The sequence below is a fragment of the Tinamus guttatus genome, unplaced genomic scaffold (assembly GCF_059628265.1).
Source record: "Tinamus guttatus ecotype Peru unplaced genomic scaffold, ASM5962826v1 Tinamus_guttatus_pri_ptg000473l, whole genome shotgun sequence".
NCBI lineage: Eukaryota > Metazoa > Chordata > Aves > Tinamiformes > Tinamidae > Tinamus > Tinamus guttatus.
This window is the reverse complement of record NW_028289007.1, coordinates 2,273,656-2,293,832: the sequence shown is the minus strand read 5'-3', so window position 1 is coordinate 2,293,832 and position 20,177 is coordinate 2,273,656. Positions and strand designations below refer to the sequence as shown.

Sequence of the window (20,177 nt, the reverse complement as noted above, 5' to 3'; positions counted from 1 at the left end):
GTTCTTGCAAGCTGACAGACAGCACTGCTGTAGGCTGCAGACTGGGTTTCTAAAATGAAACAAGTTGTACCATGAGCAGCAGAATAACTGAAGCCTGCATTTTTTTTTCCTGCAAACTTGTGTCCTACAGCTGTTCGCCCCTACACCTATCAGCCCATCCTTGCAGGCACTTCCTTCCAGAAGCTCTCGCCTGCCACATCTTTGAACTTTGGAGCACACACTGTGCTGATCAACATGCAAGTAGGCCAACCACAGCAAGTAACTGCTCAGATAAATAATGCAGCCTTTCTCTCTTAATCACTAATATAGAGTTTGTTTTTTTTTTTCTCCTACCTGAAGCTGCTAATACTCATGGAGCTTGTTGGAACTTAAATCCGTTGAAATCCTGACACCCATAGTGAATTAGGGCTGGCATTAGCCAACAGGTTTGTGCATTACCTGAGGTGTAACGGTGCTGCCGGGGACTGAGCAAGCACCGCCTGATCAGCACAGTTTCCTCGGGAAACCTGAAGGAACGAAACACAAAATATCGCGGCGCGAGGCAGAGCTGCACCCTCCCGCGTCCCCGCACTGTCAGGAAAGGAGGCAGAGGAGCCCCGGGGGGCGGCGGCGGCCGTTGGAGCCGTTGGCGCAGGGCTGGCTCGCGCCTCGTCCCCCTGAGGCGCGGCAGGGGACGCGGCTCCTCCCGCCCTTGCGTGCGGGGGACAAGGGGGACACGCGGTGCCTCTGCCGCCGCCCCGCGCTGCTGCGCCTTCCCCAGCGGGAAATGCTTCGTTCTCACAGCGCGCCCCGGGGGCCGGGAAGGCAGCCCGGTCCCCGCGCCGGGCCCAGAGGCTCCCCGCGCCCGCGGGACGCCCCGCTCGGCTGGCGGGCGGCAGCAACAGCGGCGCCGCTTTCCTCCGCCTCGCCGCGGCGGCGCGAGCGCCTCTGGCGCGGCTGGTCCCTCCTCGCGCACCGTAGCGACGCTGCCGGCCGCCCGGCGCCGTGAGGCCGTTTCCAAGATGGCGGCGGCGCGGGCGGCTCCTGGCGGGCGGCTCCGCGCCGCGGGGTAGCGCCCGGCCCTCCCGCCCGTGCCCCTCGCCCGTCCGCGGCGCCGCCGCGCCCTGCCCGCCGCCGCCATGCCGGCCGCGCCGCACGCATGAGACACGCCGCCGCCGCGCTGCTGTCTGCCGCCGCCGCCGCCATGGAGGAGCCGCCGCCGCCGGGGAGGTCAGCGCTGCGCGGGCGCCGCGGGCCGGGGCGGGTCGCGGAGGGAGCCCCCGGGCCCGCAGCGGCGCCGCGAGGAGCGCGGGGGCGGCCGCAGCGCTGCCTGTCCGCGCCGCCCCCCAGCCCTGTCGCGGTGCACAAGCTGCCGCTGCCGCTTCGGCGCCGCTCGGAGCGCGGTGCCACCGGGACCCCGCGGCGGCCGCCGCGCAGCGGGAGCAAACGAGCGTTTCCCGGGGAGTCACCGAGGCAGCTCTCGGGAGAGCGGCGCTGCGGGGGCGCGCGGGGAGCGTGGGCGCTCGTCCCGCCGCGCGGTGCCACCTGCGCTCTTGGGCTGCCCTGCTCGGGGGACAAAATAACCTGCTCTTGGAAACGCATCGCGTCTTTACAGCGGCCGGGTGGTTAGGGTGTCTCCAGTGTGCAGATAAAACAGCAGGGTCCCGGAGCAAGCACCCCTTGCTCCGGGGTTGAAGTGTTGCTTCGAGCAATGCTGCAACTTGTATTTGTCAGAAGATCCAGTTAAAAACAAGAACAACAAAAACAAAAAAAGCCTTGCACAAAGGCGAGTATTGTGATGCCTGCAGCTTTTTGCAGCTGCTATTACCTCCTGAATGTGCTGACCTGCAGATTGGCTTTTTGCAAGTCTCCATCTGTGCTCTGCTGCGAGATGAGGATGCAAGTTACTTCATGGCTTAGTGTTTCGAACTGGCTGTAAAAGTGTTGCATAAGTCCAGGTTATTAATTCCCTGGTAATTATTGCTGCTTTTAAAATAACATCCTGTTGATGTACTTCACTTCTCACTAGGAGGCATTCAGGAAACGTTTTTTAAAACACTTGTGTGATCAATTAGTAGTGTAAGGGAAGAGTCGAGCACGTTGTGTTCCAGGTACACTGTGCAGAAAACCTGCATGCTGTCATATTCCTGAGATCCTTTGTGGAGATTGCGAGCTACTGTCTGTAAGCTTCCTGGTTCCTGTTTATAGCAACTTCAAAGAATAATAGTTCTATTAAGCAGAAAAATTAAGATGTAAAAGTAAATGCATGCAGCAGTGTGGCCCTAGACCTGTGCATGGAGATGCAGAAGAGCAATCTGCAGCTTGTGAAGGGAATACACCCAGGTATTTCCTGTCTGGAGCCATTTCTGACCTCTGCTGGATTCTGCTCATTAAAAGACCGTTTATGAGTCGGATGTGGGTGTGGAGAGTGTGGTGGCAACTTTACCCAGCAAATGAAAATTGAATTAGTTATTTCAGAGTGAGCTGGTGGGTGGGAGGGAGATGTCTCAAAACGATTAGGTAGCCTTAATTTGTGTAGGGTACTGCATGTACTTCACCGTGATTCATTTCACTGTGTACTTTATGTACCAACTTCTCATCTACTTTAGAACAGAATTATTTCTCCTGCTTTATGTAGTACTTATTTATTGCTGTATTTTAAAAATATCTGAAGCTTTTGCAAGGTAGTTAATTACTTAAATTTTGGAGCTATCAGTCTTGCAGGTGTAAAGTCAGAATTTCTTTGAAACTATTGGTCCCTGTGCAGGCCTGAAATCCATCTGGTGACATGGAACAAGCTGGCGGCTTTCCCTCCTGTTTGTGGAGTAGGAATGTATTCATATGATAAAGCGTTCTTATGGCCATCAATGAAGCACAGTGGCATAATGCATTCTTTTTAACATATGCTGAGGATTAACTCAGTCATTCTCGTTAGCAGTGCACCTGCTTTTGTTGTTTAATGTTGTGAGGCTGCCTGGTGTAGTAGTAATGTGTTGATCTTCCTGTAAGGATTCTCTACCTTGTCAGAGTATAAATGCAATGGTATGTTTGTAAAACTAAAGTAAGTGTACAACTTATTCATGGCTGCGTTGGAATTATTAGTGCCCACGATTACTGGTCCAAGATGTTCAAAACCACTTGATTGGTTTTGAAATCAAAATCCCTCTCCAAAAGCAGTGTCTTCTGGGTCTTTCCTTCTTCTCTCAAGCATGCACCGTAGGGTGGGGAGAGAAGTGCAGGAGCTCCAAGTCAAAAATTAGCTAGAGAACCTGTGAGTAGATGCTCAGTTTGGGAGAGGATTGCACTTACCCATAATCACTGCAGCCTGCTCAGTGTCTAGTGAAATGATGAAATGCTAATGATGAATCATGAAGTGATGCTGCTAAAAAGTTTTGGGAAGGAGATGTGATTCTTCTTATCAAGCAAGCAAAAAAAAAGTATCCAAGGGAAGATGTTTCCGCTTGTGAAATTCAGGAGAGTAGTTAAAGCACATATGTGTTTGGTGCTTCTTGATTATACTTAATAGGCTTTGCATCTTCTGATCCTAGTCTTGGGCATTCCCAAGAACTTTCTGGCACAAAATCCATTGTAGAGAAAAGTGAGACATTGAGCATTTCCTTTGCTGGGATGCCAATTTTGGTGCCACTGCCAAGGCAAGAGCTGTCGGGCCGCTCTCACTTGTACTTGATTGCTTGTAGCCCCCTTTCCCCCTGGCCTACATCCAGTGCAAGGAGGGAAGGAAGCAGCAGGCCTGTGAATAAAGAAGGATATAATTTAGAGTTCTGTGCTGCAGAAATTTTCAGTGGTGCTTCTATCAGATTTTTTGTCTGCGTGTTGACAATGAGTTGGGCTGTCAGTCTGCAACATTTGTTGTCTGGGAGAAGCCTGGGGTCATGTCATGAATTGTTCTTAACATTTTCCTTCTCAGTAAACTGTATCTGTATGACTGATAGTGTATCAGTGGTAAAACGCTTCAAAATATTTTTATTTCTCATGGAATCACGGCTTCATTTGGAATATTAAAGTGTGTAGAACTTTATCATCTTTGTGATTTTTTTCCCCTCATGTATTTAAATGAGGTGAGATGTAATCTCTATTTTTCATGTATTACGTTTTCTTGTTTACATGTGCAAGATTGGGATGAATGACTGATTGCTCCACCTACGCACGAGCACACATGAAGTGCTAGTTGAGATGTCCTTGGCATTTGTAGCAGCATGGATTAGTCCATGTTGTGTGGCTGCTTGAGTTGTTTTTGTGCCTGTTAATTAGTGCTGTCTCTCTCAAAGTTGGTCTGATTATTATGTAAGCTAGTGATATTGGCTCTTGTGGAATGCAAACCACGCAGAAGTGAAAAACATCTGCAAGATTTAAAAGGATGAGGGGTATATAGTAATTTTTATTTCAGGGAAAGAATTGAGAGTATTAAAGGCTCATAAAGATTTAGCATCTCTGACAGCAGCATCTCTTGCATTATATACAATCCTGTCCATTAAATTTGGTCGAAAGTATAATTTGAAGTCTTTTACACTGTCCACTGCTAGTCAAATGATCTGTTAACCTGGGTCAGTGCGGAGAGCTGCTGCATTCAGCTGTGTAGTTAGGCTTGTTGTTGATGTGGACACATGTTCTACTTGCATTTGTAGGGCTAATTGTTTCCTTTATTTTTTGTTAGCTTTTAAGTGTTTGGCTTATTGCCAGCTACACATAAACTGAATGAAATGTAATGAAATATATACACTTTTCTTTTTTAATTCAGAAAAATAATTTATAAGCTTGTTTATTGAGGACGTTTAAACATTTCCCAGGCTTGTACTTGTCAATTGCAAACATAAAGCCAAACTGGAATACTTGGTCTTAATATCCACGTTTGAATCTCAGTCTGCTCTAATGAGGAATGTCTGTGTCATTCTTAATGAATTATCAAATATTAAAATGTTAGCTCATGTTCAATCCAAGCACTCTGTATGTAATATATTATCAGCTTACCTGAACCTTTGCTCTGGTTATGGTGGATTCTAGATAAGAGGAGGTATAACTTCATTGCCCCATGATATTTCCTATTTGTGATTGCATAGGAGGAAGAAAGTCATTCCTTCTGCAACTCCTCTACCATGGATGTTTTATTCAATCCATAGCTTCAGTGTGCTGCTGGTCTCCTTTTCTACTTTCCAAAGCCCCTTTTTCTTTCTTCTTCTTCTTTTTTTTTTTTTTCCTTCTTCCTTTCTTTCCAGTGCTTGGGAAGTTCCAAACAGTACAGAGTACTGCAGTTCTGTTGCATTACCCAGGCTTTGCAAAGACCATGGCTGGTAGTCCAGGTTTGCAAAGTGCTTAGGCACCAGCTCCCACTTTGTTTTGGTGTAGGTCTGTGGCCTTATAGCTGAGTCTAGCGGCCTAGCACTTTTTGGCACAGTATCACTCTTTGCAGTAAGTTGCAGCTTCCCTCTGTGGCAGCAATTTTCCTGAAAATCCATCCAGATTTGTCAGAATCACATTTTTCGTAGCTCTTTTATGTAAATATTCCTTATTTTGTGGTGCATAGCTTGAGACCTTGGGATCCGATTTGTGCAAATGCCAACAACTTATTCACCACAGTTATCCTTTGGATTTATAATGAGATATAAAATGCTCCACCTTCTTTATTTTGGCAATGAAATCATTAAAAAATGGAAATTGTTATAAAGAAATGCTGTTCTTGGGCAAATCAGTTTATTTTTTCCCCCTCAAAAATGAGTTAGGATAAAATTGGAGTCAAAATTAAGACTAGATCTGTCGAAATCAAAAATGAAGCATGGTGCCTCAAACCAATTAATATTTTGACATTAGTCATTCATTGAATAGAAAAGAGCTGATAATAAGTGGACTGTGTGAAGCTCTCAGCTCCTGTTTTTATTCTTCTAGCCTCTGATTTGTTTGTAGCACCTTACCTGGAAGCCTTCATTGTAGGTCTGGAAACCTGATAAACCCATCAATAATTTAACATGTTCTTTGCATATTACAGAGAAATGTTAGAAAAATGTAAGTGGAATAGAAATGGATCTGATATTTTTTCTCTTTGAAATAACATTTGGTATGGCGTTAATTAAAAAACATAGGCGTGTATGTGGAAAAAAAGCCCATATCTGAATGCTTATGTTTTCTGCAAATGCTACTATGTCATAATCTAAGTTTGTATGAGAAATTAGAATAATCCAGGATGGACACATTAGATAAGCTTTTTCTGCTTCCAATTTTACTATTGAAAAAGAACAGGAAGTTGTGACTGTTATTTTTTTGAGATGAGAACATGAAGAACTGCCAAAATGTTAGAGTTCTATTTTATTTATGTTTTGCACATATTTCTAGTTGATACAAGTTGCAGAAGAAAAAAAAATATTTTCCTATCTCATTTAAGTAGGCCTCAATAGCTCTTCTATCTGCTTGCAGATAGAAGTTGATGTGATAAGCACTAATTTGCATTTTTGCTTAGTTTATTGTCTGATCCTGTCTGGTTTCTTGAAACTTACCAGATTTTTATCATCAGTCAAAAGATGTTTCAACACCTCTCTGCAGCTTCAGTAGATTTTGCTGCGTTTCCCTGACTTTCTGTCATAAGCAGTAATCAAGCACTTCGGGGACCTTCTACCCGAGAACATAGAAGTGTGGGGGAAGTGTCAAAGCATTAGCAGTTCACAGAGTTAATTATGGTCTCTTGCAGATATTGAGAAGCAGAAGATTTATTTTCTGTTTTTCCTTTAGAGTGAAATGTTATTTTAAACCAGTGTTGGTCCTGTAGCAGATGTACTTGACTTGCACAGCACGGCTGCCCTGGGTTTTACTGTCCTTGGTGCTTAGTTTTCAGCATGGCCTAAGCCCTTAGTTTGCAAGCAGGTGGCAGGATGTAGGTCGAGGCTTTGCTGCAGCCCTGGGTGTTTGCATTGCTGCAGCTGGGCAGGTATTACATTCTGACTAACTGCCAGTGACATTTTAGCTTCTGTAATTAGTGCGAAGTTAATTTAAAAATGAAATGTTGGTATTACCCTAACTCAATCAGTTCTTAGTAGTGATACAGCCATTACCTTGAGCACCCTCCTACTTTGTGTTTCCCATTTAGTGTTGCTGAAAGTAAAAAGTTAACATTGATTCTGTAGCTGACATAGTCCACGAGTCATTACACTTTTACTTCTGCCTCTGTCCTCCACTCAGCCAGAGCTTTCTGCCCTCTGAAACGTGTTAGCATACATCGCGTGTATGTGGTTGCCCGATCAGATTCTAAAGTGATTGAGGTTCCACTTAACCTGGACTTTTTGGCAAAATCCATGCAGAGCCAGGGCCCATACTTTCAGTTACACCAGTAGTATAGCTTTAAAAATCATTTAACGTGGAAGTAACAATCTAAAAATACTCAAATTTGGGGGCATATTTAGTATTTTAAAATGTAAACTTCAGCTTTTGCTACTGAATCCTATTTTTCCACTAGTTATAATGGGTGTGTACACTGTATGAAGTGATACAATCTCAGTAATAATCTCTCATAATCTTAATTGTGTAATGCTAATTTCTGTGCAGAAGTCTAACTGCTGTTTGTAACAACTATCAAGGCTGTGATTTACATAAGAAATACATAAAAATGCCACAACATGCGCTATAAATTAGACTTAAGTATGTGAAATTTAAATACTTACTACATAAACTAGTAGATGTGGTTGTAGAAGTCAGGGAAATTTGCTTTCAAGATGCTGATTAGCCAACACAGCTTGTCATCTCTCTTTTAAGATAAGTTTCAGGGTTATTTTTATGATTCATACTGGCCTCAGTGCTGGTATGCCCTGTATAGCATCCATCTTTGTGGTTAGAGAAATCAGTAAAAACTTGAATGTGACCCCCTTAAAATTTCTCTTAGCGTTCAGAAGCGATGGAAAAAATAATGCATTTACCTGGATAGGGTTAGCTAGCTCCTCTAGAAAGGAAAAATAACAGGACTCCCACAAATAATTTTCCATCGCTTCTGAATGCTAAGAGAAATTTTCTAAGAGGCGATCTTAAGGATATAGAAATTGAATTGGAGAAAGATGCTTGAAAAAAATGGGTCCTGTGAAGTGAAAGGAGTTGGTGGTTCTTTCACTTGGAGAGTAAAACGCAAGATTGATGCTAGTATAAACAAACAAGGCTTTAGAGAACGTTTCTTCCTCCTGTTCCTTCCCTGTTTTTCCTCCCTGTGTGTGTGTTTTTAATCCATGTGTATGCACACATGCACATACAGCTCACACCAGAAGAGATGACACATAGCTGATACTTTGAACTGTTTTCCTGTGGCTTATCCAAATTATCTTAAGGATAAAATTAAAAAGCCAAACATGTGCACAGTTCCAGGATGAATTCAATGGCAGTGTTATATTTAGCAACGTATTTGCTAAACTTTATAGCAGGAAGTCATATTAGTGAGTTAGCAGCTATCACAAGTTTTTGCTGACCAAGGTTTAACATTGATTGCCCAGAAGTCTTGAGTTCAGATATGCAGAATCCCAAGTGTGAATGCAAAATCAAGGATCTTTGTTTTTGCTAATTGGTAGTAAGCTTTAATATGAACAAGCTTTTCGCCGTCTCTAAATGTATAGTCGCAAGTATACGTATTATATGATAGTCACAGAATTTTCATATCTTAATAACCAGACTATTTTTTTCTTAAACCTAAGTAGATTTCCCCAGATTTGCATAGAGAAAGAGAAAAAAAAGGTTCTGTTTGTACTAATTGTGAGCAAATTGTTACCATTCTGTAGTCTTCAGATTATTAAATGATATATGTATATATTTAACTGAAGTTCCTTGGAGTTGTGCTTATTTTTTTTGTCAAGTTTTTTTATTACTGTTCTGCTTTCTCTTTTTACCAGTCTTTAGTGACTGTTTTTTTTTTGTATTCAACAGCTGCAAAAATTTCCTTTTAATATCCACAAATATTGAAGATTTTTCAGAAAATAATATTATACAAGATTTCCTTCAGAACAAAGAATTTACAAAGATTACTAAGAGCTAAAGGGTGTGATGCTTATGTCTAAGTTACACCGAATAAGAGCCCTATACTTTAGCAGGACTTCAATTTATTTAATTTTAACTTGCCACATTTTAACTTGTTTTCCTGATTAGGTTCCCTAAACGCTCAGTTTCAGTTTTCAAAGTGCTGCTGGTTGATTAATTAACCTTATTTGTTCCTTATTTGTGCTATTTGGTTAGACCTAAGTCCTCTTGCATCGTCTTGCAGGGAGTGCAGATAAAATGTGAACTGCTAGTGCCCCAAGGACTTAGAGCTCTGTAATCAGCCGCTCTGCTGTATTTAGCAGCTCTAATTTGATACTGTTTAGGTTTTCAGTTTTTACAAATGCAGAAATGTGTGTTTGCTTTTATATTACTGGCAGCAGCAGGATGAAGATTTGCAATGCTGTTTTTGTTGGAATATCGGTTATCTCTATTTTTTTAGAGATAGCTAATTACGTTGTTTTTTTTTTTTTTTTTTTTTTTTTTTAAGTATGTTTGGCAATGCATGCTGATCATGTGTTCCATAACCTTAGCTAGATGAAAATATGCTTTAGTAAAAACTAGTGAATCTCTTTGTTCCTCTGTATTTAGTTGTCAGGTTAAATCTAGTTGAAAAGCACATATTGAAAAACAGGCACTTTGCCTTTAAGCCTAGGGTCAAGGATAAGTGCTTGCTCATTCAGCGCTGGACCCCGTACAGATCTTGCAGTTTTCCGTATGGAACGGGCAGGGTGCCGTAGGAAGTGTTGGGAAGCAGTCCCACCGATGTGCGAGTGCTGTAATATCTTTGAAACTCGAGGCAGGTGCTTCCAGGGGCGGCGTGGGGAGTGCACGGCCTGGTAACCGCTGCAGTGGGCAGTTATTTTGGCTACTCTGTTGAATTGCTGAACTCCAATTTACTGCTCCGCGGCCTGATCAGTTGACCTCTGCTGCTGTGATTCCCAACATGCTTTTACACAGTGCATGGTGTGATAAGCAGAGCCTGCCCGGAACCTGAACTAGTATCCGTAAGTGCCCGCTGTATTCCAGGTCTTGTTTATGGGGACCAAGGGTAGCTGGTGGAAAGGGAGAATTACGCAAACGCTATCCTCACTAGTTTTCAGCATGGCCTCTTATTACCAGTTGTGACAAACTGAAAGTTTTCATAATGTTTCGCTGACGTGTGAAAAGTTTGTCCAGATTAAAAATCACATTCTGTGTGACTTTAGCTCACTTCATTTTAACATTTTTCCATTTTACTCCTCATTGGTGTTTCACTTGGTATTTTAATTTTCATGATAAATGACTTTTTTTTTTTTTAGTCTCTGGAGTGAGTGGCATCTCCTCTGAGCTCAACTTTTGCTTTTAAAAGGTAGAGGATGTGGTGGATTATGGTGTCTACCTGCAAAGCAGTGGGCGTGTGGTGCTATATGACTAGTGGTTCCCTTACTACTGAGTGGTCATCAGCAGTTCCCACATTTTTTTTCTCTCCTTGCCCTGCTCTTTCAAATTTTGTTTCTTAGTTCCTTCCCCCCACCCTCCCTTGTTGCAGACCTTTGAAAATCTGGAACATCTACCTCAACTTTACAGTTGTGCTGGAATCACAGATTTTTATGCCAACTTTTTGACCTAGTCACAGTTAAATGAGCCATCAGCAGCTACATGCACAAGCTGAAAAAAGATCTGAATTGTGTCTTTCTGATTGTGGCTGAAATGTACCATATTGTAATATGCAGTAGTTACTCTTTGGAAAGATACTTGTGGTTTTTTGGTTTGTTTTCATAACTTTTCAAAGCTAATGGTTTTGTTTTGTTGTTTTGTCTTTCCCCCTCAAACTGCTCCTGCAACCTTCCCAATATTCCTGATTTATGCATCCTGACTACAGTTGTCTCTTCAGTATTCCCAGGGAAAGACTGCAGAGGGTTGCTTATTAAAACCGAGGCTCAGATAAGCCTGCAAATAACCTGATGTGAAATCTATGCTCTTCCTGTCTTTCTTGTAAGCATCAAGCTTTAGACTGTCTGTGGGGTATTTGACAAAATGTTCCTTGGCATTTTCATCCCTTGAACTTTTTTGAGTGTGCTCCTCACTCTGTGCGCACAAACCTGCGGCGAGGCCCGCGCAGGCTTTGGGCTCCCCGCGCGGCCCGGAGGGCGGCCGGGCCTGCTTAGCGCACCCCGCAGCTGCCGAGCGCGGGCGCTGCCCTTGTGTAAGCCGTGGCCTAGTGCTGTGTGCTCTATGATAACAAGGAACGAACAGCTTATTAAGTTACCCAGAGGAAAAAAAATCTGCATTTGAAGTGTGTCAGACCGGATCCCGCGGTGTAGCCGTGTGTGTGCCTAAGGTGTGAGAGTGGAGGGTGGTGTCAGTAGCCCGTGCCCTCTCCTCAGACGTTCCCAGCAAAAAGCAGCTGCAAAAGGACCAGCTCATGGGCTTTGAAGGCACCAGCCAGTTCAGTCAGTGTGCTTGATGAGGTGACTGACTTAAAAACAGAAGAGAAGCAGTGTTTGCACTGGTCTGTGGTAACAAGGTAACTTGCGTTATTTTACAGCTGTCTTGGGACTGAGGCCCAACACGAGAGCCTCAGGATCTGTTCTCCAGGCCCACAGGAGCTTTGCTACTGCAGCCTCCGCCTTGCCTGGCCAGTGAGGTCACTGGAAAAGCAGCTCCACAAGCATCGGAACTAGTGACTGCCCCTTTCATGTGGCTGAGGCTCTTGTGGTTGCGTCCTCTTTGGCAAAATCCATGGGGAGTGCTCCGCCTCGAGATTCCCTGCGCTAGGGCAGTTTGCAGGAGTTCTTTGAAATATTTTTTTTTTTCCTGCTGTCCAAGCGGATGGAAGCTTGCCTTCCATTTTACCATTCCGCATTTGCAAGATCCTTTTCCACCTAGTCATTTACCTAAATTTATAGGAACAAATCACATCCAAAAATTATTGCTTTGTTACAATTGGCTGATAGTGCCTAATTAAATCAGATTATTTCAAGACATACAATTCACAATGATTTCACAAGGCTAGGAAGCTAGGCTAAAAATAGAGGTAATACTGCCTGGTGTTTGTTTTGGTGCAAATTCACCTTGGATTGCAGGTGGTGCTGAGGTCCCCCTGAGTTGTTTTTCTTAGGCAACCGCTAAAGTTTATCTGCAATAGTTAATGCTTTCATCTCAAAGCTGTAATGTGACAAGAGAAATTAATATATAAATGTAGAAATTTATAGATACAAATAACTATGTATAATACAGTTATATATAGATAACATAGATATAATAAATATAGGAATTTATACATAGTAAAACTAAGGCTTTTGTCTCTACGTACATATGTAAAATGGCCTTTTAAAAGTATTCTCTTATATGTTTCCACTATATCTGATTGGAAGTCCTTATGAAAACCCAAAGTAAATACATTGTTTATTACATGCCAAATGGCACCAAGTACTCCAAGAGTTAAGCTAAAGAGTTGTTTTTTATCATGTTATAAGTCTAGGTAAATGATATATTGTAATTTTTTTTTGTAGCACCATTTTTCATACTGTTCTTGATAACTCTTGTTTGTTCATAGCTTAAGGAAAGCAGAGCTGAGGAAAACCTGGTTTTGGGGTTACTAGCTGGCTCTGTGGTTTGGTTTCCTCCTTGCCATGGAAGTATAGAGTGGGTGTCAACTTGTGTCTTTTATCACACTGGCAGGTGAAAGGCAACATAATAAAATGCCCTGGCTTTGATAATAGTTTTATTATTCAAATTTATTTGTTTGGTATCACCCACGTAAATATTAGGAACTAAGAAGTAATTCTTAAAAAGTAATATATTCAGTTGTCCTTGCTTAATGGTCATCCAATCCCTTTTGTCATGGAAGTATGGCTGTAGTGAGTCTGCTGAAAATTACGATTAATATACTGCCATGTAGTCTGATTTTTAGAGTTGTCCAGTGAGAAGTGTAACTTTTGTTGAGTTACTGCAGGTCAACTTTATATGTGGTGCCCAAATGACTTTTTAATTTTGCCATTTGCTAGTAGTTGTATAAAGCAAGATGTGTAGTTTTCTGTAGAGTTGCCTTTTAGGTCAACCATTTGTTTATAAATTTTAAATATTATGTAGTCCAGATGCAGCAGATTTCTTATAATAATGGCAAGATCAATGACTGGGTACAATGCTAGTAGATTTAAAGACAATTTTAGATATATGTTTTTAAAGTTAAAACTAGTTGCATAAATCTGAATACTATTTTGAAATACTATGTTTAAATTGAAAAGCTGCATCACAAAACCCCTTGTTTTAAAGTCCAGACAAAGAAAACCTAGGTGCACAGTGATACAGAACCATAGTAGATGTACAACAAAAATGATGTAAAACAAGAAAAACTCTTGGTTGGCTTTCGTTTTCAAGGGGATATTAGTTCCTCAGCAATGGGAGCTGATGCAAGTTTAGGACCCTGTTCCGCTTACCTTGTCTGTTTCCCTGAGCTGGCCCTGGAAACCGAGCTTTGAGCTTTCTCAGAGTTTCCATACGAAAACTGATGGCATTTTTCTGCTGCATTAGTTTACAGATGGACCAGCTCCCGGCATTTGCTTTGGCAATTGTGTAAGTGCCAGAAGTGACTCAAAAAAAGGCCAGGAATTTGTAGTTGAGATGAAGGGGAGCTCATAATCTTAGCAAGTGTGGACTTGGGTTGTCTCATTCTGCCATGGATTTGTACCATTGCTAACTTTAACTACGTGATTAAGGGAGGATGTTACTGTAGACTGTTATGGAATTGGAATCAAAATAATTTGGAAATCTGAAAGAGTACAAAGATAAGAAGGCATTTAGAAAGTGCTACATGTAATGCTGCTGCTGCAGTTTCTGCCAATACTAGTAGCTGTAATAGCTATAAAAGGTCTCATTTGGGTTTGGGAAGCTGCTGTTCTGGACTCCATTCAGGCACTCACCCTGCAATAAGATGTGCTGTCTGCTGAAATCAAGGATACAGCTCCCAGGGGGTAAGTCAGCCACCTGTACTAGTTCTTCAGCATCAGGCTATTAAAAAGAGGACTTGTGCTTTGAAGAACATATGTGCATTATCTTTTGTTTTGTGTATACACAACCTCTAAATTCTTTTTAAGTATTGATCTGCATTTTTCCTAATGGCTGAAGTAACTGGGGCTATTTAGAAAGGTGCTGTGAGACCCTGTTATTTTTGTGCTGCAAGAAAAAAGTTCTGAGACTAAATGTACTTAATATTAAAATCAGTGGAAAAATACATTGAGTTCTGCTGTGCTTGTTAGAAATTTTGGGAAGGGTGGAGTGCCTTTCCAGGGAAGTTAGATGTTGCCTGCATAGCATGTGCAGTTGGGGCATTGAAAGGAAGACTTACACTGTTGTCTCTGCCACTGATTAAATGAACTTTCTTGTATTTTATTTGTATTTTTTGAGCCTTGGTTGGTTTCAGTTACCTTTTGTTTAAAATTTAGCACTTTTTTTTTCCACGAACAAGTATGTTAAGTGTAAGCTGTTGCTTGTGCTGCTTCCCTAATGACACTCTGGCTCTACCTCCTCTTTGTTTTATGTTGCTTACACTTTACTTTGTTGGAAAGCCGCCTGGATGTGTGTGATTAAAAGCTTGGGATAATATATGTGGGTGTGTCAGGAAAGCAGAGAAAGCTGCTGTGACTGGAGTGTATTGATTAGCTTTCTAAACAGCTATTGCAAATATTAAAAAAAAAAAAATCTGTTTTTAACGGCCTGGTTTAATTTTGTTTTCTTCAGGGCAGAGTGCAAATCAGAAGATGCCACTTGCAAGGCCTCTGAATCTGAACCTGAGGAATTATCAGATGAAGCAAGTGCTGATACTTTGTATGGAACTTCTCCTCCCAGTACGCCCCGGCAGATGAAACGCATGTCAACAAAGCACCAGAAAAGTAACGTTGGGAGACCTGCTAGCCGTTCCACTCTGAAAGGTAGATATGCTTTTTTGTGGCTTAAAAGACCATAGCATCATAGTAGTAGCTCTGCTTTAGCCAGAGGAGATGCACAGAGATGGAGCTAGGCTCTAGAGGTCATGGTGCCACAAGGGAAGTTCCAACCAGGTCTGTGAGACTGATGAAGCAGTGGCAGATTACCAGGGAGGTCGGGGAGTCTCCAAACTGGGATTTCTGGAGCACAGCTGGATAAGGCCATGAGCAGGCTAGACTGGCTTTGAACTGAGCCCTGCTTTGAGCAGGAGGTTAGGGTTACATGACTACTAAAGGTCATGTAATGTAAGGTCATGTAGATGCCTTCCAACTTTAACTTAACTCTCCCTTTACCTTTGCTGAGATGCAGAATGTTAAGTGCTTGTTGACAGAAGAGTATTAAAAAAACCCAAAACTACAGTAGCTACTTTTTTTAAGACAGCCTTCCCATTTCCCCCAGTTTTACTTGTTTTGCTGAGTTTGATGGTACAAAATTTACAAAAGCCATTTTTTAACAAACTGTTCGGTATTTTCATACAAAATGTACTTTGTGTAAAAAATATGTCAGACAAGGTTGGTTGCCAAAGTCATTACAGCAGCATGACTGTTACCAGTTGATGTTTTGGAATAGTGTTTCATATGGTATGATTGTCATAGGGTGCATTTAATTAAAGGAATACTTTTTCAAGATAGAGTGCAGAGGAGAAGGTAAATGGTTTAGCGTAAATTTCAGGAATACAGTGTGTTCTCCAGTGAGCAGAGTTGTCTAGTGCATGGTCATGATCAATGAAAGGCTTGTACAAATATCTTCTCTTGATTCCATTTCAGGCAACTTCTGAATAAAGTTACTGTTTCAACTGCGTTCCCCAAAATACCTTCTACTTAGACTAAATTTAAAAGAAATGTCATGATACTTGCCAGTTTGCTATGTAGTCAGAATCATTAAGCTCCCTTTTTACTGTCTCTTAATTGTGCCTTTTGGCAAAGTTAAGCTCTTCTAGTGGAACATTAGCCTTGTTTGTTTCTGGATATGGTAGTTGTTTGAAAACTTTTCTTGTTTCAGTGACTTTCTTTTCAACTCTGTGGTTGGAAAAAAAAGAGGTTTCTAAAATGAGGAAACAGAGTGATGTTAAAAAAAAAAAAATCATTTCTTTAGTCTCCACTGCTGAGCATATGTGAAAGATTGATACCTTTATGAGAAAGAAGAAGTTGTCTTTTACATAACTTATAGATTTTAAGTTTTTGGAGCAAGGGCTTTCCTCTTATGAGGCAAGTGGTAATGCTTCTGGGACAATAAAATCCGGGTTTAGTTATGTGAGTATATCTTAAATGTATGGATGCATTTTTATTTTTGGCTCTTTAGCTGTATAGATTTGATTTTGGAACAGGAATTACTATCTCTTACCAGTATAGTTTAGTTCTGGGGAAAAAAAAGCATATTTTCTAGTCCGGCAGAAGTTGGCTAGTGTGGTGTAGTGTTAAGTATCTTTTCTGGAAAGAACATAATTCATCTTGTTTAACTTGGTTTTACTCTGTATCAAGCAAACAAGCAGGAAAAGAAAAAAAACATGGGCTTGTTAATTCACCTTATGTGTATGCAGATCCCTAATGGATAGTGGTACTTGAAATAGAATCGGAATTAATCTGGTGCTGTCTTTGAGAAGGAGGAAGGTTGGAAACGGAGAAGTTGCCTTAGTCAGGTAAACATGAAATCCTAGGAAGCTGTTCTGGCCATTTGGCTGGTTAGTGGGACTTATTCACCACTAACTTGCAGGCACTAAAGGAATTCTAATTTTCTGTTTTCAGTCTTCTGATTTTGACCTGCTCTACAACTTGTGATTCTACAGGATTGTGTAAATCTATTTTTGGCACTTGCAGAGAGCCAGCACGTGCATAAACACATGTTCTGCAACATTATCAACCTAACTCAACCTTGAAGAACCACATCTGAGCAAATAAAATATTATCTTCAAGTATAAAAATCCAGTGAATTGTAATTGGAGCTTGAAGTTATAGATTTATATTAAAAAACATTTTAAAACATATACTCTATCTCCCACCACCACCTTCCCATTACTATAGGTCAAAAAAGTCCTTTGTACTCCTAGCCTCATGAAACCCTTATACTGATCTTATGCTTAAGTAGAAACATGGACTAACCCATCATTTTTGTGGCTTTATAGCTCTGTTTATATTTTTAGATGCTTTTCTTTCCTCCACTTACACACTTAGGAAAAAAAAAAGAGAAGTTGAACCACTATACAGTAAAAACAATAAAACTGATTCAATATATGTTTTATGAAACACCAAGGTTTGTAAGCGCAAACATTAAGAAAGCATTCTTAATGAAAAAGAAGTCCAAGAACATCTGTCTTTGGTGCATTTCAGAATTCTGTGCACTTATACAAAGAAAGAAATTATAGCCGGTGCAGTTGTTATCAGCTTGTTTGATGAATGCTAATAATTTCTTAAAAAGTTGAAGAGAACATACTGCATCTTCCTGCTGTGTCCAAAGAATGGGCTAGTTTGAACATAGAGGAGCTTTTAACAGAACTCAGCCTTCCTCCTTCCTCATGTAAAAGAGGCTGGGAACAGGAAAGAGGAGAGGCTGCAAAGAAAAACAGAATGAGGAGATTTTGTGCCTCAGTAGTGACAATTATTCCAGAGAAGTCTCTTTTTTTGTTTTCCTGAAAGAAATAAAGCAGAAGTTTTTGTTGATTACATAAGTAGGGTTGCTTCAGTTACCAGGTATTTTATCAGTCTATAAAATAACAGAGGCCTCTTCAGGGAGGGAAATGTAGTTTCTTCGGTTTTAAAGCATCTGACTTCAACCACCATCCTCAAAATATAGTAAGAAAGCAAATTACCTATTTAATATCAGTCATAGAAATTCATTTGGAGTCAAGGATGAGGAATCGGGAAAATGTTCCTCGTTCAGCTTTGAATGAAGTGGATGATGTGTGAAATTGAGATATGCAAGAAGGACCTGCTGAGGGTGCAAAGTGCAGTAGGGAATGATCTGAAAACCATGGTGGAGCAGAGCTCTGGAGAAGAGGCTGCTGTCAAAAGAAACAAGAATTGTGGAGGAGATTAGGAGAATTATAACCAAAGGGAGTATTTTAAATTGAGATTAATTGATTATCATTTTTGGGGAGTGGTGCAGTTACGTATCTCTGAATAGCAGAGGTAGTATTTCGGCTGGTAGTATGTGAAACATGGACTATGAGCAGTGAAATGGGCGCATACTCAGCTTTTTAAACTTATCTCTCAGTCTTCTGTTGAAGGATCTGAAGGAAATATTGAAAGAGAATAACATATTAAAATTATAAATGTTCAAAATGGTTTAAAGGACCTCCTGGTAACTGCAGTTCAGTGAATTAAGTTCAGAAAATGACCTTTGAATTTGCATAGGGTTCTGATTATTTATATAGTGTCATCAAAATGCTGTTAAAAGGCAATGTGTTTCTAATCAACCTCAGATGTGGCTTGTTTGTTTGTTTGGCTTTTGTGTCTGCCAACCTTCATTTTCTTTCTTTTGTTCAAAGCTTATACTCTTGGTGCTCATCTATCTTAGCCCCCCTTGGGCTGTTGCCCTCTCCTAGCAATTCCAGCTGGCATGAAATTCAAGCTAATATGCTCAACAGTGACTTGAAGCTTGTGTCCTGCCTCTTACAGTGCCAGCAAACTCTGACTAGATAGTAAACAGAGAGGGTTAGATACTGCTATGTGACACACTCCTGTTTGAGCAGATTAGTATAAAACAGATGATGATAGTGAATTCTATAGCAGACTTCATAGAATCACTGGTAGGTCTCTCTATCCAGGAACAAAACTGTGTTTCGGTCAGATTTTTGTCTGTTGTCTTATACTTGGTAGCTTTTCAGAGAAAGATGTGAGAATTGCTGGGATAAAAGTAGTGAAGAGGTATTAATCAAGTTTATTATTACAAAAAGCAGTTACTCTGTTAAAATTGTTGAGTTGAACTGTTACTTTGATTCTGGATAGTGACATACATACCTAACATCTTAATATTATCAGTGTTTTCTGCATTGTAAGACAAATGGAGAACTTCAAACCTTTTAATTTTAAAAATGTGTATTTCAAGCGACAGGCTTCTAAAGTAAGCAAAATGCTTAAGAACTAACTTGTCACGTCATAGTTGCCTATGTAGGTGTATTATAGATTTGCAAAAGTCCAAGAAACAGATTGAATGGTGTGGATGATAGCTAGATGTAGTACTGATAAGTTAATAGACTGTTACGCTGTTTGTGAACCCTTTGCAGGTAGAAGTGAATCAGCCTTGCAGTAGGTTCGCTACTGCTTTGGGGTGGAAAATTTGAGATGGCCTCTCTTTTATTTCCCCCCCAGACTATTTGGTAAGTTAATAGAAGCTTCTGTATAGCAGCACAGTTCCAAGTTACTTGAGCTGCAAGTACTCAGTGTTTTCGTAAGTCAGATGCGAAGTTGAGCAGTGGTCTTTTAGTGGGTACTTTCTTGAAAAGCTTGGTTAAGGAACATACTTGACACAGTTTATGTACTCGAACCAGAATCAGAAATTGAACCACATTTCCTAAAATGGCCATCATTTACCTTAACCATGAGATTCTTTTCCCTTCTGCAAATCCTTGCTTCTTCTGTACCAGGCATTATATAGCAGTGTGCAGTGTTCTCAAAGTGCAAGTTACAGGCCTGTTCCTCATGCCTTCCTTAGGTTATTTTCTTTCTTTAGACTTTCAATGAAAAGTCTCTCCTCTTCCTTCTTCTGGGACTTGGTGATTCTTCTTTCAAAAAATACACTCTTCAGAAAATATCTTCCTCCTTCTCAGAGTTAAATGCCAAAGTATACGTTATAGCCTGTCCCAGTCCTACACAACTGTGGAAGAAATTATATTATATATATATATTTCTGGATGTGGGAAGTAGGAGGCGATGTGTTAGATCACACACTATTTGTTTATTGCTCATTAGCAGCCGAAAATGGGGTTTGTAACTAAGATTAAGATTTTAAGATTAATGTATGGATTAATGTATACCAGTGTTTCTTATCCAGTTTAGTATTAGTGAACTAGTTTTTCTAAAGAAAAAAGTCTATTGAAATGCTATACAGTAGGATAGTTGTAATACATACTCGTATCTCAAATGTTATATCACAGAAACTCGTATGGATTTGTGATACTGAAAAAAACTTAAATTTGCACACATTCACCCTATGAGTTTGCCAGGCTTGAGCAAACTTCAGTTTGTGAGCAAAGGCTTTCTAGGTGTTTTGGAAACCTT

General features: G+C 40.9%; 1 protein-coding gene across 3 annotated transcripts in view; it reads left to right on the top strand.

Moving 5' to 3' along the window:
• The first annotated feature begins 1,176 nt into the window (after positions 1-1,176).
• The window catches only part of MAP3K4 (mitogen-activated protein kinase kinase kinase 4), a 64,765-nt gene continuing 45,764 nt past the window's right edge, over positions 1,177-20,177 (top strand). For all 3 annotated transcript variants that reach the window (XM_088532988.1, XM_088532987.1, XM_088532989.1), the window contains exons 1-2: positions 1,177-1,209; positions 14,716-14,906. In XM_088532988.1, the coding sequence (XP_088389114.1) occupies positions 1,184-1,209; positions 14,716-14,906 (217 nt within the window). In that variant the 5' untranslated portion in view covers positions 1,177-1,183. The remainder of the gene's footprint in view (positions 1,210-14,715; positions 14,907-20,177) is intronic.